This window comes from Pteropus alecto, unplaced genomic scaffold (assembly GCF_000325575.1).
Source record: "Pteropus alecto unplaced genomic scaffold, ASM32557v1 scaffold42, whole genome shotgun sequence".
Taxonomy (NCBI): Eukaryota; Metazoa; Chordata; class Mammalia; order Chiroptera; family Pteropodidae; genus Pteropus; species Pteropus alecto.
Genome location: NW_006434825.1, coordinates 1,038,740 through 1,055,125, shown reverse-complemented (window position 1 = coordinate 1,055,125; position 16,386 = coordinate 1,038,740). Strand labels below are relative to the sequence as shown.

At 39.5% G+C, this 16,386-nt stretch overlaps 1 protein-coding gene and 1 pseudogene across 2 annotated transcripts; one reads left to right on the top strand and one right to left on the bottom strand.

Annotated features, from left to right (window-relative positions):
* Positions 1 to 947: 947 nt before the first annotated feature.
* CUNH16orf46 (chromosome unknown C16orf46 homolog) lies at positions 948 to 14,227 on the bottom strand. 2 transcript variants are annotated; one of them, XM_015587691.2, is made up of 6 exons: positions 14,107 to 14,178; positions 9,982 to 10,032; positions 8,257 to 8,351; positions 6,783 to 6,852; positions 5,027 to 5,283; positions 948 to 3,229 (listed from the first exon to the last, which is right to left on the bottom strand). In XM_015587691.2, exons 5-6 carry the CDS (start codon positions 5,234 to 5,236, stop codon positions 2,231 to 2,233), a joined length of 1,209 nt encoding a protein of 402 aa, XP_015443177.1. In that variant the 5' UTR covers positions 5,237 to 5,283; positions 6,783 to 6,852; positions 8,257 to 8,351; positions 9,982 to 10,032; positions 14,107 to 14,178; the 3' UTR covers positions 948 to 2,230. The 2 variants fall into 2 exon arrangements, with proteins under 2 accessions (XP_015443177.1, XP_024901150.1); XM_025045382.1 differs by lacking the exon at positions 9,982 to 10,032 and having other exon boundaries at positions 14,107 to 14,227.
* Positions 9,188 to 14,110, top strand: LOC112478167 (annotated as a pseudogene).
* Positions 14,228 to 16,386: the final 2,159 nt, after the last annotated feature.

The window sequence follows — 16,386 nt, the reverse complement described above, 5'->3', positions numbered from 1 at the left end:
CAGAGGAACCAAAACCTAATCGAGATCATCGCCCTGAGGTAGGAAGAAAGCCGCTTGCGCCTGCTTTAATATGCTCAACTCCTTAAAACAGCGAGTTCCCCTGTAAGTTTTCTTAGTGACCTAGAACCCTAATGAGGACTGCATTCTAGTAAACACTTAGACTTTATCTAGACTTGGACATCAAAGCCCAGTTTGAACATCCTGAATGGAAATTGGGACAAGGTCTAGAATGACATTATCCAGAGAAACAAGCTAAATCTGGGCTAATACAAATAAGATCCCAGAGGGACTTGATCAGATATTTGAATAATTACCTACCAAAGAAATGCCAAATGAACATTCTTCTGTATGCACAGAGAAATCTTGTACTCAATATTTTGTTGGCCAAATTTGCTCAAAAAGAAGGCTACCATGAATCTTTAATAAATTGGGCCATTCCTTTGTTCAGACTGGCCCTCATTAGTTTTAAATTATTATTATATGTTTACCCCCAAATCTGTAGAATTTATAACCCTATCCCAACGAAAGAGTTTTTCTTAAATATTTTGTTCTGATTTAGATCAGTGTTTTCAAACTGCCTCAAGATCTCGAAAGTAAGTACATCTGGGCTGAGTAGGTGGGGCTCCACCCCTCACTCATGCTGATCCACACTCTTCCCTCCCAAGTACTTTTAACTATTTTACATATTGAGTTTATTCATTATTCTGCTGCTTAGAAAAGAGGGGCTTGAAAAAATACAGACTTAGGTGGGCAGGCTGCCAGAGTTAGAGGGTCCTCAAACAGTACCAGATCCAACACCCCCACCACCCCCACCCACCACGCTGTCCAGAAACAATGGAAAATCAGGGGCTCCTCTTGGGGACAGAATCCAGATGGTTTCTTCATTCAGGAAAGAAAGGGTAGGCGGAACCTAAAAATTGCTTCCAGATTTTGGAGAAATTTCCAACTTAAGCAGGCAAAATATACCTTTTAATGACTGTTGTACTATAATCATTCTTGCATTGCTGGTGTTTCATAAAAACAAACTGACAAAATAAAAATCTTTAACAGACAAGACATTACAAAGACCAATTATGGAAAGCAGATGTTTACAAATACAGTCATCACTTAGGGGATGGAAAGTCCAGAGTTCATAGTATAACCTACCTTAAGCAAATTCAAACTGTAAATACAGAGCAGTTAAATGGTTATTTATATTACAAAATGTTTTTTCAAAGCATTTCTCTACATGGCATTGTCACTTGGCATTTAAAATAGAACTCATTTACAAATATCATTTAATTTATATACAACTTCAGGAAATAATGCATTGGAATAAAATGAGGGGGGAAAGGAACAGAAGAGAGAAAGTAACAGCCCATTTTGTAAGAGTCTGGGGTTGCAGAGTTCCCAAATATTAGATGCAAAGTAGGTCCGGAGGAAGCATGTGGGGTGACAATAGTCATGGTTACATCTTTTTTTCAAATAACTATTCTTAACCTGGTTCCCAAGAAGGATTTTGTGGAACTGTGGCTAAAACTTCCCAGACACAGAGACTAGCATGAGGCTACAACACAGGGATATGTCACCTTGGACACACAGGATACAATAAATATGGTAAACCCATGGGTATATGTCACTTTGGACACATAGGATACAATGGATATGGTATATGAATATACGGATATGTCACTTTGGACGCAAAGATATTCATTTAGACATAGGATGGAGTTTTCTATTAAAGCAGTGTTTCAGATCTTTGTTGCAAGAGAAAATGAAGCAACAGATAGATATCTGCCTGGTCTAAAAGATAAGGAAATAATTTGGTCCAAACAAGCCCAGTACACTTAGCGTAAGGCACTGGGGTCGGGCAGATAGAGCCCTTTCCAGTGGGCTTGGGACTGGCATGGGGGCTTCACCAAGACAGGCCCTTCGGATTCCCCACCATCCACTTGGCTTCCAGTGGCAGAGATGTAAGGCAGGCAGAGGCTGAGACTGGCATTCCTAGTTTGCTTTTGTAAGTGACTAACAGAAGCAGGTAATACATAAATCAAAATGCATACTATGAGGTTCAATTTCCTCTGGTTCTCCTACAAAACAAAGGACAAGGGAGAGAAAGAGAAGAGTGTGAGAGAAGAGAAGGGGAGAGGAGATGAAGGAAGAAAACAGAAGAGAATGGGATGGGGGCAGGAGAGAAAGAATGAATGAATTTCAAACAGTGCTTATTCCCAGGGAGTTATATTGTGGCAACTCAGAGAAGTCTTTGGGTGGAGACAGGAATGACAACTCTGCTCACTGTGAGGGACGGCAAAAGAGGTCTTGAGAACACATTGGTCTCCAATGTTTGAGGCCTGTTTTCCAGCTTGGCCTCCTTGACAACGTACTTTTGGGTGTTCATGGGAGGTCTTGGCTCCCTGGCTTTGAATTTGGTTTTGTAGCTTTGCACTCCCTGTTTCTGCAAAAGCTGCAAGGTAGCGAGACAGTGAACGTTGCTGGGGTTGGGTGGGCACGCCAGGTTTTTCTCAGGAAGGAGGGACCAGTGTAGGCAGCACCGCTCTGGATTGGCCAGCAGCAATGTCCTGGCCCCTGGAGAGGGGAAAGGCTGCCTGCAGTTGACCTTAAGGTGCTTGGCCAGCTCAGCAGGTCTCTTTTCATCTTTCCCGTTAACTGTTTTCAATCCATATTCACAAGCCACACACGCATCCTTTTGCATACTTAGCACCTTCTCTTCAGGCTGCAAGGGAAAGTTCTTACTCTTCTTACCCAGACCGTCTAAGCCATTTGGGGCTGAAGTCTTCAGGGGAGGCAGAACTAAAAGTGCCTTGGAAGTCAAGGAGTCTGAGATGGAGGGACCTCTGTCAGAACCCCCACTGAGGTCCTTGCCCCTAACTGTTTCAGGGACAGCCCACTCTTCCAAGCACCAAATAAACTCCTTTATTTGCAGACTTTTTTTCTCTCCCTGGCTATAGGAGGGAAAGCAGATCTTGCTGATGTCCCTGGTAGCAGTGGTGGGGCCCTGCGGGGGCCTCTGCATCTGGGAGAGGCTGCCTTGATCCTTCCCTGGACTTGCCTCAGCCAGAGCCCCTGACTCCAACTTCTCTGCCTCAGACTGAGGCTTGGTCTCAGGGCTCCCTTGGGAGAGACTGATACAGAGTAAACAGCTACTGGCACTTTCTCCCACCTTCACCTTTTTAAGCTTCTTCCTAGGCCAGATGCAGGCAGTTGGAGAAGTCTGCCCCCAGCCGTGAACCTACAAATAAAGCAGCGTGTTACTCTCAGCTGAGCTGCCCAAACTCTAGCCACCCCAACCTTGGCCACATCCCCATTTTGGCCATCCTATTTGAACTGATATTTTTCTTTAAATAAAATCTTTTTAAAAAATCTTTAATACCCATTTTAGCCTTACTAAGCGATAGTATTTATAAATCTGAAATACTAGTAATAGGATTTGTTAATACTGAAATACTAAGCAGGTATCTCTAAAAGGCCACTTGATGTGCTCACTATATATTTTTTCAGATGTGCAGTAAAAAAAATTGGAAGTATTAAATAAAAATAAAATCAAAACTGTTCATCCTTGTGCCCCACCATCAGGGCTTCTTGTCCTTCCAGGCTCTGTTTACCACACCCAGGGAGACTGCTGTGCGGAGGGTCTGGAAGAGAGAGGATGCGCAAAGGCAGGTCCATTCCAACAGTCCTTAGATGCATATTTCAGAGTAGTTACATTTGATAGTAAACGAAACCTTATAACCTTAGAAAGTTTAAATTCTTAAATAGGACTGTATACAGCCCTGACTTACCTGGCATGGGAGTGTGTATATGGAAAGTCATAAATGCTTAAGGAAGCGATGGGGAGCAGTACACAATACAGAGAATACTAGACAAGGGCTCTTGAAGACATGATTCTTTCAACTGTCAAGTGGACTTGGGTGAGTCACCCTGCCTTGTCTTGGCCTCAATTTCCACCTTTATAAAATAAACCGAGTAGATCAGGGTTTCTCAACCTTGGCTCTACTGATGTTTGCAGCTCGTTATGGACTGTATGTTCGTGTCCCTCCAAATTCCTATGTCGAAACTCTAATCCGCAATGTGATGGTATATGGAGGTGGAGTATTTTGGAGATAATTAGGATTAAATGAGGTCAAGAGGGTGGGACCCTCATAATAGGATCAGTATTCTTATAAGAGGAGGAGATAAAGAATCTCCCTCTCTGCTTTTATGTACCAAGGAAGGCCATGTGAGAGCATAACCAGGAAGAGGGCCCTCATCAAGAACCCGACCAAGCTGGCAGCGTGAACTTGGACTTACACCCTCTAGAACTGTGAGAAATAACTCTGTTGCTTAAGCCCCCCTGCCTGTGGGATTCTGTTATAGCAGCCTGAATTAAGATAAGGCAATATTATTTCCTGTGGTGGGTGCCATTCTGGGCATTGTGGGATATGGAGCAGCACCCCCGGCCTCGACCATTAGATGCCAGTAGTATCCCCTTCCCCTCATCCCTAGTCATGACATTGTCAAGTATCACCTGAGAATCACTGGATTAGACCAATTTCCTTATAGTTCTAAATTTAGGATTCTATTCTTGATTCAAAGAATAAATCCACACAGTTCTAAGTAGAACTTCTAGAACAGAAATCTCAGGTTTCTTGGGGAGTTTAGTAGTTAAGGAGCTCAGGTTCTGGAGTCCAGAAGATCTTGGCCACTGGCTGAGTGACCTTCAGCACATTATTTTACCTTTTGAGTACCTCAGTATCCTTGTCCAAAAAGTAAGGCTGTTCAGAATATCTGCTGCAAAGGGCTACTGTGAGGTTGAATGAAGTGCGTACATGAAACATTTAGTACTGTGCTTGCCAATACCAAGTGGCCATAAATACTCAATGAAAGGTTCACTATTCTCATCATTAATATTTGACCTCTGTTCCACAGTTTTCTATATTTCATTGTTTACAAATTTTTTTTGTCATAGTAACTATTTTTGAAAAAGTAAAAGAAAAAGCTTGCATCAAAACACCGAAGTGAAAGAGACCTAACTCAAGAAGACACTTACTGCTTCTTCCCATCCAGTTCCGATAGCAAACTCATTGGCTTTTTCATCCTGTTCAAGCGTAATGTCACTGATATTGAGAAGACAACAAACATGATTCTTTTCGCTTCCTTCATCTGGACAAGTATAGGTTAATTCGTTTTTTTCTGTGCTTTGAATTTCATTATTTCCATTATTTTCTAATTTAGTCTCATTTTTCTGACAGAGATCCATTACTGTAATTACTGTGATGGTTGTTTAAAGTTTTTAACATCTTCTTCCTGCAGTTTGAAATGCAAATTGAACTCAGTCTTTATTCATTCATTCACTCATTCATTCATTTAAAGAAAAGCTTTATTAGAAGAGAACGTACATTTCCAGAAGAGGAAGTAGGCCTGAGCAAGAGAAGCATGGCTCAAAAGGCTGAACTCAGTTTTTAATATTGATTTTTTTTTTTTTTTAAAAAAGCAATTCAGTAACTCAGGTGAAATATCTTCAAGATATTCAGGAACAGACTGAGAAGAAATACTATAAAACCATCCATTCCAACTATTGACATTATAAAAGATAAGGCTAATTTTAATTAAAGGCTAATGGATTTAATTAAAGACCAAAGTTGGGAGTGAAGAGGAGAGAAAGATATTAGCACAGGCTCTATCGCTCAAGATGGGGTACAGTCTGCAGTAAGCAAAGTAGGTTTAAGCATCCCTACCCTCCACTCCAAAAATGTCCAGATGATACTGTACTAATATCAAGAGAACTAGGGTAGATGTATGTGACTTATGCACCCCAACCTCCTCATTCCCTTCTCAACAACTCTGGATATTGGCTTGAGATCTTTAGGCTTTTGAGGAAACTGGTAGAGCATGTAATCTAAGCTAAGTCAATTGGTTCAGTCTAATTCACTGACTATGACTGATATCCTTATAAAAAGGGGAAATTTGGACAAAACATGCACAGAGGGAAGAGGATGTGAAGAGACACAGAGAAAAAATGGCCATCTGCAAGCCAAGGAAAGAGGCCTGAAACAGATCCTACCCTCACAGCCTTCGGAAGGAATCAATCCTGCCAACACCTTGATTTTGGACTGTGAGCCTCTAGAAGTGTGAGACAACAATCTGCTGTTTAAGTCACCCAATCTGTGTTCCTTTGTTATGGCAGCCCTAGGAAACTAATATAGTAGGCGGTAATGACGGTAGTGGTGGTGGTGGTGATGTGTGATGATGATGATGATACTATCCTTAATGAATGCTTTTTCGGGTTTAAAAATGGGACTTGGCATTTATAATCCAGTCAAAGGGTTAGGAAAGTTGTAATCCTGATTATGAGCACAGACTTGAGTGCCAAACAGCCAGAGTTCCAATCTTATTTATTAGCTGTATGATCTTGAGTAAGTTACTTTTCTGGGTCTATTTGCTCATCTATAAAAAGGGCATGATTATAATACCTTCCCACAGACAGGGGTTCCTCTTGGAAACCCCACATGCTACATAGATGAACTCCAATGCCTAAGCAGTGACTAACAAAGATCCAGCTGAGTGCTAATGAACGGCCAGTGTCTTCTTGAGGAAATCATTACTTGTAATGAGACAGAGTTCAATGGGAACCACACACCTTGCTTTCTCTCACCCCAACGTGATCCCTGCCAGAAACCCACATTTTTCATTTCTTGTTAAGGTAGAGATAAGTAACTTCTTGTAACAATATCTGTTCAATTACCATTTCAGCATTTTCACTTAGGCTTCAAGTGGCATTTTGATGGTAATTAAGTTGTATTTACCTATGGAAGGTCAAATATCTTTGGGCATCTTAATTTTTTCCAATATGACATCAGAGGAAATGAATGAGATCTGAAAGGAAAAAAACTTATATTACAAGTGACTAGAAACTAGAAGTGCTATTTTGTTTACAAACAGAAGCATGATTAAGGACCTGACAGATTGTGCAAACCACCTGATCCTTTCATATTGTGAAATTTCACTACCCAGGCCAAAAAGCTCCTATTAGTATACCTAGACCTTGTTCTCTTCTGAATTACAAATACATTTGTATCACAGAACCCCAAAGACTTAAGACATGTACAGTTTTAAAGGAAAAAGAGCAAGGAATAAAAAGCAAAGCCATTTATTAATTAATAAAATGAAGTTAAACTTGAGGTTATTATAGCAATGAAACAGATACTGCTTAGCAGAGATTAAGTAGCTTCAGAATGTTCAAATCAGTAAGAAAAATGTTCTGTGACTGAAGAATCTCACTGACAAGGTGTTCACTTAGAGAGCCTGCTCAAATGCAAAATGCTCATATTTACTGGTTCTCTAACTTGGCTCACCTTGGAATCATCTGGGGAGCTGTATGAAAAATAATACCCAGACCCCACCCACAAAGATTCTGATTATAATTGGTCTGGGCACAGCCTGGCCATCAGCATTTTTTTAAAATCACCCAAGGTGATTCTAAAATCCAGCAAAGTTGGAGAACTACTCTGTCAGAAAGTTCTTCCTTATATTGAAAGAACACTGCTTTCCCTGCCCCTTCAACATCCTCCACTCCTTGGTCTTAGTTTTGTGCTCCAGAGCAAGGCTCTGTGATGGGAAGCCTTCCCATCTACAGATGGGGTTCAGGAGGTCTGTGATGCCTCTGAAGATGCTCAATCATTTTTTCAGGGAATGGCTTGCATCAGAGTTACAAAGAATTCTATTACTACAAAACTTTGAAGAATCATTAATCCATAGACTGCCCATTGCCTCAGCCTCCTAACAGCCCTATGAAAAAATTCCATGTACTCTTCTCTTTCAGGTTAACCATCTCCAGCACTTTTGACTATTTCTCACATGCCATGAGAGTATGTGAAAGCTGAGGGGAAGCCCATGTCTCTATCTCTATACATCTAGAGAGAGGAACAGCAGAGGCCAAGGATGCAATATTGGGTAAGTTTCTATTTTGGAGTCTGTAGAATTGGACCCAGTGAGGGCACCAGAAGGGGTTCCAGTAACATTTATTACAAATTTCCAAAAGAAATCCAGGTAACAATAATAATTTAATAATAAAACTTACTGTTACATAGTTCTTACTATGTGGCAGGCATTGTTATAAGCATTTTACATATTTGTTATATATCCTACATTTTTATAAGTACTTTACTCATTTAATGGGGAATCATAGGAGCTATATTGACTCTTTATGACGGAAAACAAGAATCATCTCTGAGTCAATAAACACAGTATTCTTAGTCGAATCGTCAGATTCCCACATACCAGACTACAGACTGCTAGGTGTTCTCCGGAACCCTGGTGTTCTTCAAGCTGGATCAAGATGCTTCACTACTAAAACAAATATTGGTGGTCTTTTTCTAAATAGAAAAAAAAAAATCAGTTAGTGGAAAGAATAGTCTTAATTTTAAGTTTTCCTCCAAATTTTATTTTTTTCCTCAAATTTTATTGCCCATTCTTGTCTTCCAGCTCATGTAAGAAATGACAAACAAAAGTATGCAAGAAGCAAAGATCCTAAAAGAGTAGAAATGTGACTTGTTACAAATTATACGCAGTTTTATTTTTAGGGTGAAATGCAGAAATCTGCATTGATATAATACATTGACTTTCTCATAGTAAAATTATGCCTACTTTATAGATTTGAAGTAAATCAATAACCCATGCTATTCTACTTCTCGACTTTCAATGAGCTTTACAACCTGATTCAATTTGAGAATCACCAGTATAAAGCGTACATCAAAGTTCTTAATATTTCCAAGAAAATCACATTAAGAAAACACAAAGATCATAGTGAAAATGCTACCATGGGAAAATGCATTTGCAGATGCAACTACAAAATTGGATTTGGAGTAGGAAGACACACAGATATAGGTGAGAAGGTATTAAACTCTATGACATAAACTACTGAAGGGACTTAATCAAAATGTATAAAGAAGAAAATGTTGACTGAGGTTCAAGCCCCCAAAGTACATGCTTGGATAAACAAGAATAAACCCAATGAAAAACTGATGAAGGAATTTAAGATATTTGGAAATAAAATAACGAAGATGAATGAGAGTCTAAGAAACAGAGCCTATGGAAATTCATTATAATCCAGAAAATACCTTTTCTAGAAGCATTTAAAGACAGAAATGGAAAGGAAATGATCAGAAAAAACAACAGCTCTGTAGCACATTTATTTTACCAGTTAAACACAAGCAATTATTATTTGCTTCAAAATAATCCTGTAAGAAGTATGGAAGGTGTGGGGGGTATAGTGGTTGTCATTAGAGAAAATATGATGAAATAAAAGTGGCCATAAATTCTGTTTGTTGTAAATGGGTATAAGGACATGGAGGTTAACTGTACCCTTCACTCTATTTTTATGTAAGTGTGAAGTTTTCCATAATAATAATTAAAAATATTTAAGCCATCATATTATCAAAGTGGTTCAAGAAATGGAATGTGTGATAATAGTGGAGGTGAGGATATGATGAATTCTGACCTTAAGCAAACTGAAATAAATGTTATCAGAGTAGATAACACAGTCTGTATAATTTTAAGTTGGAGTAAAGACCTTGAATGAGTACTTATTGAAAAAGAAGAGGCACCCAAGAGGTCGGGCCTGTGGGACAAGATGGAGTTCCTGCAGGTCCTGAAGCGCGGGCTGCAGCAGGTCTGCAGCCATGGCAGCCTCCGAGGCTATCTACGAATTTTCTTCAGGGCAAGTGATGTGAAAGTTGGTACATTAATCGGGGAAGAAAAAAATGGAAACAATACTATGAAGACAACAAGTAGTTTTTTGGCTATCACCAATGGGTATATATACTACTGAAATAAATGGCGAAAACACATTCTGGGATATGGATAGAAGCATGGTGCCCCCAGAATGGCATCGTTGGCTTCACTGTATGACTGATGACCCTCCAACAACAAAACCATCTACTGCTTGTAAATTCATCTGGACAAACCATGAATTCAATGTGCGTGGCATTCCAGAACATTAAGTACCTTATTCCACCACTAGAAAGAAGATTCGTAAGTGGGTCCCACCTTCAACACCTTACAAAGTAAAGACAATGAAAAATCATTTAAACATGTAAAATATGAGGCTTTTCAATTGCACCTTTACTGCTTACTATTAACTTGATTTAAATGGTTTGATTTAAAAAAAAAAAAAACAAAAAACAAATGTACAACAAAGGTATAAAAAAAATCAGAGAATAGAGTTTATGAAGGTGATTTAGAGAAACTCCAAAAATAACTGTCGAATTACTCTTAAAGTACTTAAAGTCTTCTCATTAAATTAACTGAATTGCAAACGGACAGGCTGGAAATGCAGAAAAAAAAATAGACATTATCTTTTGGATCTCTGAAACTTTATTATGATCATGCAGTTTGCTGATTAATTGAGAAGTACAGAGACTACCAAATGCCTCTCTGTTAGACATCTGGCAAAATCAATGTAGCTTTAACACCCAAACCAAAATGTAACTTAGAATACGAAGTGTCTTGCTCCTGAAATGAACAAAGACTTCCATTATGCTACAAAGGGCCAATGGCAGAGACATACCAATATTACAACGGAGTCCAAGAATAGGCCACATTTTCTGTTGCTAATCTCGTGGACATGTTGTATAAAAGTTAAAATGGTGTGGGAGGGGGTGAAATCAATGTAAATGGAGAACAATGACCATATCTACTATTTGTAAAATAATAATGTTTCTCAAAAAAAAATCCATGTGAAAAAAAGAGATAACCTGACCAAGAATATGGATTTATTCTTCATATTTCTTTGATCAAGAAGGTGATAATGTAGTTATTTTGTTTTAATGAAAGTGAAGTTAGAAATGGAACTATTTTAAAAGTCCTCATTAAGTTCTGATTTTTATTTTTTGTATTTTTTGTTTTTAGTGTTTGCCCCAGATATGGCTCAAGCTGCCAGGTTCTTTTTGCAAAAGGTTGCTCTGGCAGCCTTACCAGGGTACACTTCAGTTTGGCATGGTTGCTGTCTGTTAGCCTCAGCTACCTAGAATTAGTGTAGATAGGCAAGGTTATACTGCAATAACAAGCAATCCCAACTCTTTTCCCCAGTGACAGAAAACAACAAAAGTTTATTTCTAACACATACTAAATGTCCATTGTATGATGTCATGGACTCTCCTCCACATTATCCTCACTCCGGAATTGAACTAATGGAGGCACTATAAGGGGGAAACCATAGCCAACTATAATGGCAAACATGGGGACTCAAACACTGACTTTAAATGCTTCTTCCTGGAAGTAACATATGACTTTGGTTCCCATGTCATTAGCTGGAACAAGTCATAAGGTATTGCCTAACTTCAAGAAGTAGGGATAATACTTCCTCCTAAATCTCCAGAAGAAAAAGGAAAACAGATTTTGGTGACCAGTGGTAATGTCTTCGTACCACATTAGTTTGGTATTATCAGATGTGACATACAAAGCAAATGGTCTTTATGTACTAAGAATATCACTATCTAAAATGTGGATATTTATGGTCCTTGAAGGAAGAGTCCAGGACCCCTGGAATTGGGAAGTCCTAGATCTTGGGAAGGTAAGACTATGTGACTATAACCGATAATTCTTTTCTTAAATTTTTTTTTTCAATTCTTTGGATTCTAAAATGTATATGAAAATATAAAGGCCTAAGAATACAGTCAGTTTTAAAGAAGTTGAGAGTATAACTGCTGAATATCAACATACAAATCTAGAACAGGATTTCTTGTCAATATTGACAAGCTAGATTGAAAATTTATTAGGAAATGCAAAGGAACTATAATATCAATAACAATTATAAAAATAATGTAGAGGAATCACACTACCCAGTTTTAAAAATCACTATAGGAATAGGAATCAGTATGATACTGGTTAATGAAGAGACACATAGGTCAGTGGGTTGAAATAGGAGGTCCGGAAATATACCCACACAAATATGGCCAATTAATTTTTGACAAAGATGCAAAAATAATTAAATGCAGACAAAATAGTCTTTTCAACCATAGTGTTGCAACCATGGGCCATCCATATGCCAAAATTTTTAAAACTCAAAATGGATCATAGATCTAAACATAAATCATAAAACTACATAACTTTTAAAAGAAAACATAGAAAATCTTCATGACTTAGGGTCAGGTGCTATTCTTAGACATGCTTAAGTATTTTTAATAACTGAGAGCTCGTCAATTTACAAGCTACTTTTTTCATTCCAGTGGCAAAATTTAAGATTAAAATGTTCTCAAATCAAGACATCAGTAAACCTGCATATTTTGCTCCTTTCCTGGTGTTCCTTCTAAAAGCAACATATGCTAATCCTGAAACTAAAGAAAGCTATCATTTTTCAGACAAGAATCTCAAATTCCCTCATTTTAAGAATGCAGTCACTTGTCAACATCTTTAAAATGTAGTACCTGGAGACAAGGACAATACATCAAATTCAGTCTGGCTAGAAGTGTCTATTTTGAAATCTGACTCTCCTTGATCTGAAAACTAAACCTATTAATTCAACAAAGGTGGCTATATTTTTTTAAATGCTATATCTCATTCTCAATGAACACTGAGCTTGAGGTCAAAAACAACTTCTAGATTTTTTCCACATGAATTGTTAAAAATCTGTCTTCTTCACTCTATATCCATGATTTTGATTTTTTAATTTTTTTTCTTTTTATCTAGATGTAAACATCTAAGTGTATCAGATCCTTCTAAAATTTGTTTGTTTTTGTTTTTGTTTTGGACCATTATCCCAGCCCGCTTAAATAATTCTGAATCTGACATCCTACAGTTTGGCCATTTCTTCCCATTCCCACTTTAAGACTTCATTAATTTAATGGACATATCTTCTGTAACTTCATTTAAATCTCTGGTATAAATGTTGGTGAGGAGAGGGTAAAGGATAATGTCCTGTGGATATCCCTGGTACTTGTGTGTTTATTAATTATCCAACCAGCTGTAAGTTCACCTCACTATACAGTTATCGGGCTTACATTTCTAAATTTCATCCACAAGATTACTGATTCATCAATTTAAGTAATCCTAATGAAAACAAAAATGAATCTTACCAAGACTTAAGGATGTTTACATTTATATTGATGTCTATTAATATTTTTACATTTGTCTACAGATGAAGAATATGTTCCTAATTGTCAGTTCCAAACAAGTAGTGGCTACCTAGGGTGTTGTGTTGAGAAGGATCTTAAGATTTGGCAGCCAGAGTAAAGAGTTCTGTGATTAATGAATGATGTCTGTCAGGAAATAAACATTAAAGGTGGCAGCACATGTGCCACATATTTGTCATTGCCTGTCTATATAGTCAGACTACAAATGCCTTACTCTATAGATTCCTACACCTGGGGGTGTTGGGGGTGGGATGTTAATGGGCCAGGAAGGCGAAAAGCCCAGGGTGTTTAAGTCAAAAGCAGACTTTATGTCAAAAGCAGGCTGTAATCCCTCAAAATTCCTTACCATTTCCTTGCCTATACACTATGTCCTCACACATACCCCCATCTTCCTAGAAGTTTCAGGTTTAAAGGAATTTTGAATATATGTCAGAATTTCAGCCAGGGAAAGATGGGTTTCTGACAGCCTCACTTGGAATTCTGAAGGGATGTTCCTGTGGATCCTTATCAATGTGCATTGAATGAAGAAATCAATGAATAGAAACGCCTTTAGTCATGGTAGAAGTTAAATTTCTTAATACAGAGCTAAGCTTCATGCATATGAACTGGTTAAATAGGTTTTGACGATTGGCCTGAGCAGGCTGATCACTGGTAATATAGTTTCTAAAAGGAAAAAAGACATTGGGACTTCAATCTAATTCAGTTTTGGAACACGATTCGGCAGTTAAACCTTTGCGTCAAAGTTAAGCAAATGCGCCACCCAACGTGTGCAATTTGTTCACATTTTCAAGAGTACAAATCATATCTCCCTATGTTAATTCTCTGTGCCTTATGCGTCCACAGAGCACACACACCCGACCTATCGCTCCTAAAGCTCAGGCACTTTCATACCTAGCTCCTCCCTTTTCTTTAATAGTCCCTCCGTCACTGCAGCCTCTTCCCCTTCTACCATGGCCCTTCTTCCTCATCTATCTCCTCTCCTTCCTCCAGCAGTTCTTACCATTCCACAAAAGACGCCGTCTCTTCTTTCAAGAGTTAACCCTCTCCAGCAAAATAACCCCGCTTGATCCACCCCTCCCTCCATTGGCTCCTCTCGCACAGGGATCCGCCCTTTCAACGGCTCCTCCCACTGCCCCGCCCGTTCCCTGCCGCTGCTCCCCAGGCCCCGCCCACTCTGTATCCAGCCCCGGCCCGCGCTACGTCTCCCTTTTGCCTCCAGGCCTCCGAGGGCAGCTTCCTCACGAGCTGGGAAGGGCGTCTTCGTTATGCAGCCCGTGGAGTGCTGTGGGGCCCCACGCTAAAGGTGGGGAAGCGGCCACCGCTGCTCACACCCTCACGTGGGGCCAGCGAGATGGCAGGCCCCTGCACAGTCTAGTCCTCGCCGTCGAGCGAGGGCGACAGTTGCCCTGAGTTACGACGCGCTGGGGGCGGGTGGTGGGCGGGCCCGCAGGTGCTTGCAGCGGAAGTGACGTAAGATCGCTCGCGCAATAAAACAGCGCGGGAGGCGACGCCGACTGACGGTGGTTGGTGCGTGCTCGCCGTACCCTCTGTGCTGCCGCACACCTTCTACCGCGCGTGAGGGGCATCCTGTCCCGCTGCGAGCGCCTGAGGCGGCTTTGCGAGGTATTGTGTAGTCGCCGGTCAGGGAAGTGGACAAGGGGCTGGATGCCCTCCGGAACTTGGAGTTAGAAAGCGAGGGCCGTTTGGACAGGCTTTCCCTTAGAGACCCTCAGGGCTTCACCCTACAAACTCTCTTGCTCTGGGGCCGGATGATTCTGAGGTAGGCCCGGCATTGCAGGATGGTTAGCAGCATCTAGGAGATGTCAGCCAAAAATGTCTACAACTTTTCCAGCTGTCTCCAGATCTCCCCTTCCCCGTGAGAACAACAGTGCTGGCGTGATATAGGCCAAAAACTTCATAGTAGAATCCACTGGTCTTTAACTTTTGGGCGCCTGCTTACGTGACTCGGCAGGACTAGTTTGAATCTACTGGTAGTACCAAGTAGCACTCATTGAACTTGTGTAGCAGTACAGCTCTGTGAAGTGGGCATTAGTCATTGGTGTCTTTTATATAAATGAAGAAAAGTAGCTTCCCGTTCTTAAATTAACAGGAACAAAAATTTAATGATCAGCTGACAGTTTCCCGAGGTCCTCCTCCAGTTCTGTTGAAAACAAAATTTGATACCATCTGACTAGCAGAATTTGTTACCCAGTCATGAAAGCTACTTTCTCAGTTTCTGGAAGTATCTCAAAGCCTTAACTAAGATTTGCTAAATGACCATTAAACTTAACTGGAAGTACATTCTCATAAGTACATGTAGAAGTTGGAAGATCTGGTAACTGATTTGCTTCAAACTAATAGCGCCTTCAAGTTTTAAATATACTAGTAATCACTACTAAAGTCTAGCAGGTAGCTCAATAGCCTGATTGAGTAGAAACACTAAGGGACAAGTGTTTGTCACGTTTACAAAAAGCCACTGTAGGTTGAATCAAGATATTAGTAGTTCTAATACAGTAAGATCTCAGAGTTAGCAAAGGATGTTTCAAAAGCAGAGAAAGATGGAGTCAGGAGAGGAAAACTGTACTTTATGCTCAATTTGCTCTAAAAAATAAAGTTTTAAAAGGAAAAAAAGCCCGCTGAGAGTAGGTGGTCAGTAGTAAAATCATGTTGCAGGAAGAAAAAAGAATTTAATCTTGATGTAAAGTGAGGGCCCTGAGGATGGCAGATATGATTAGTTCTGAAATAATGGTGATTGATGAGGGTAGTTATAGTTAGTATGATTTTTTTAAACTTAAGGTGGGTGGTACATTTTAGAAGCCCTAGAAAAACTGAGGAAATTTAGGAATATGCATGCCTAGGCAGAGCCCTCCAGTGCTTTAAGATTTAATACTGTCAACTTTAAACTACTTGGGGATATAATTTTTTAACACCTCCATGATAGCCTGTTCCATTTGAGTTTTAATTATTAGAATGCATTATTCAAAACCTTTATTAAGCTGCTTTAGTCATTCAAAAGGAATCTGAGGTCTGAGAAATTGTTTAGTCCATTTGGAGTGCTATTCAATGCTTATTATTTTTTTGCAGCACTATAATAGAAATAAAGGTTGAATTTGCTCTATATTCTAAATAGTGAAAGAGCAAGTTGCCATAATATTCTGCTCTTTGAAAAAACTCAGGAGTGGGTATAGTGTGTGTCTGCCTTGGGGAAAGAATAAGAAACTGCCCATCTCTTTCAGAATATAATCACTGATGTACTTTCACTTTAGAAAGGCCATTTCTG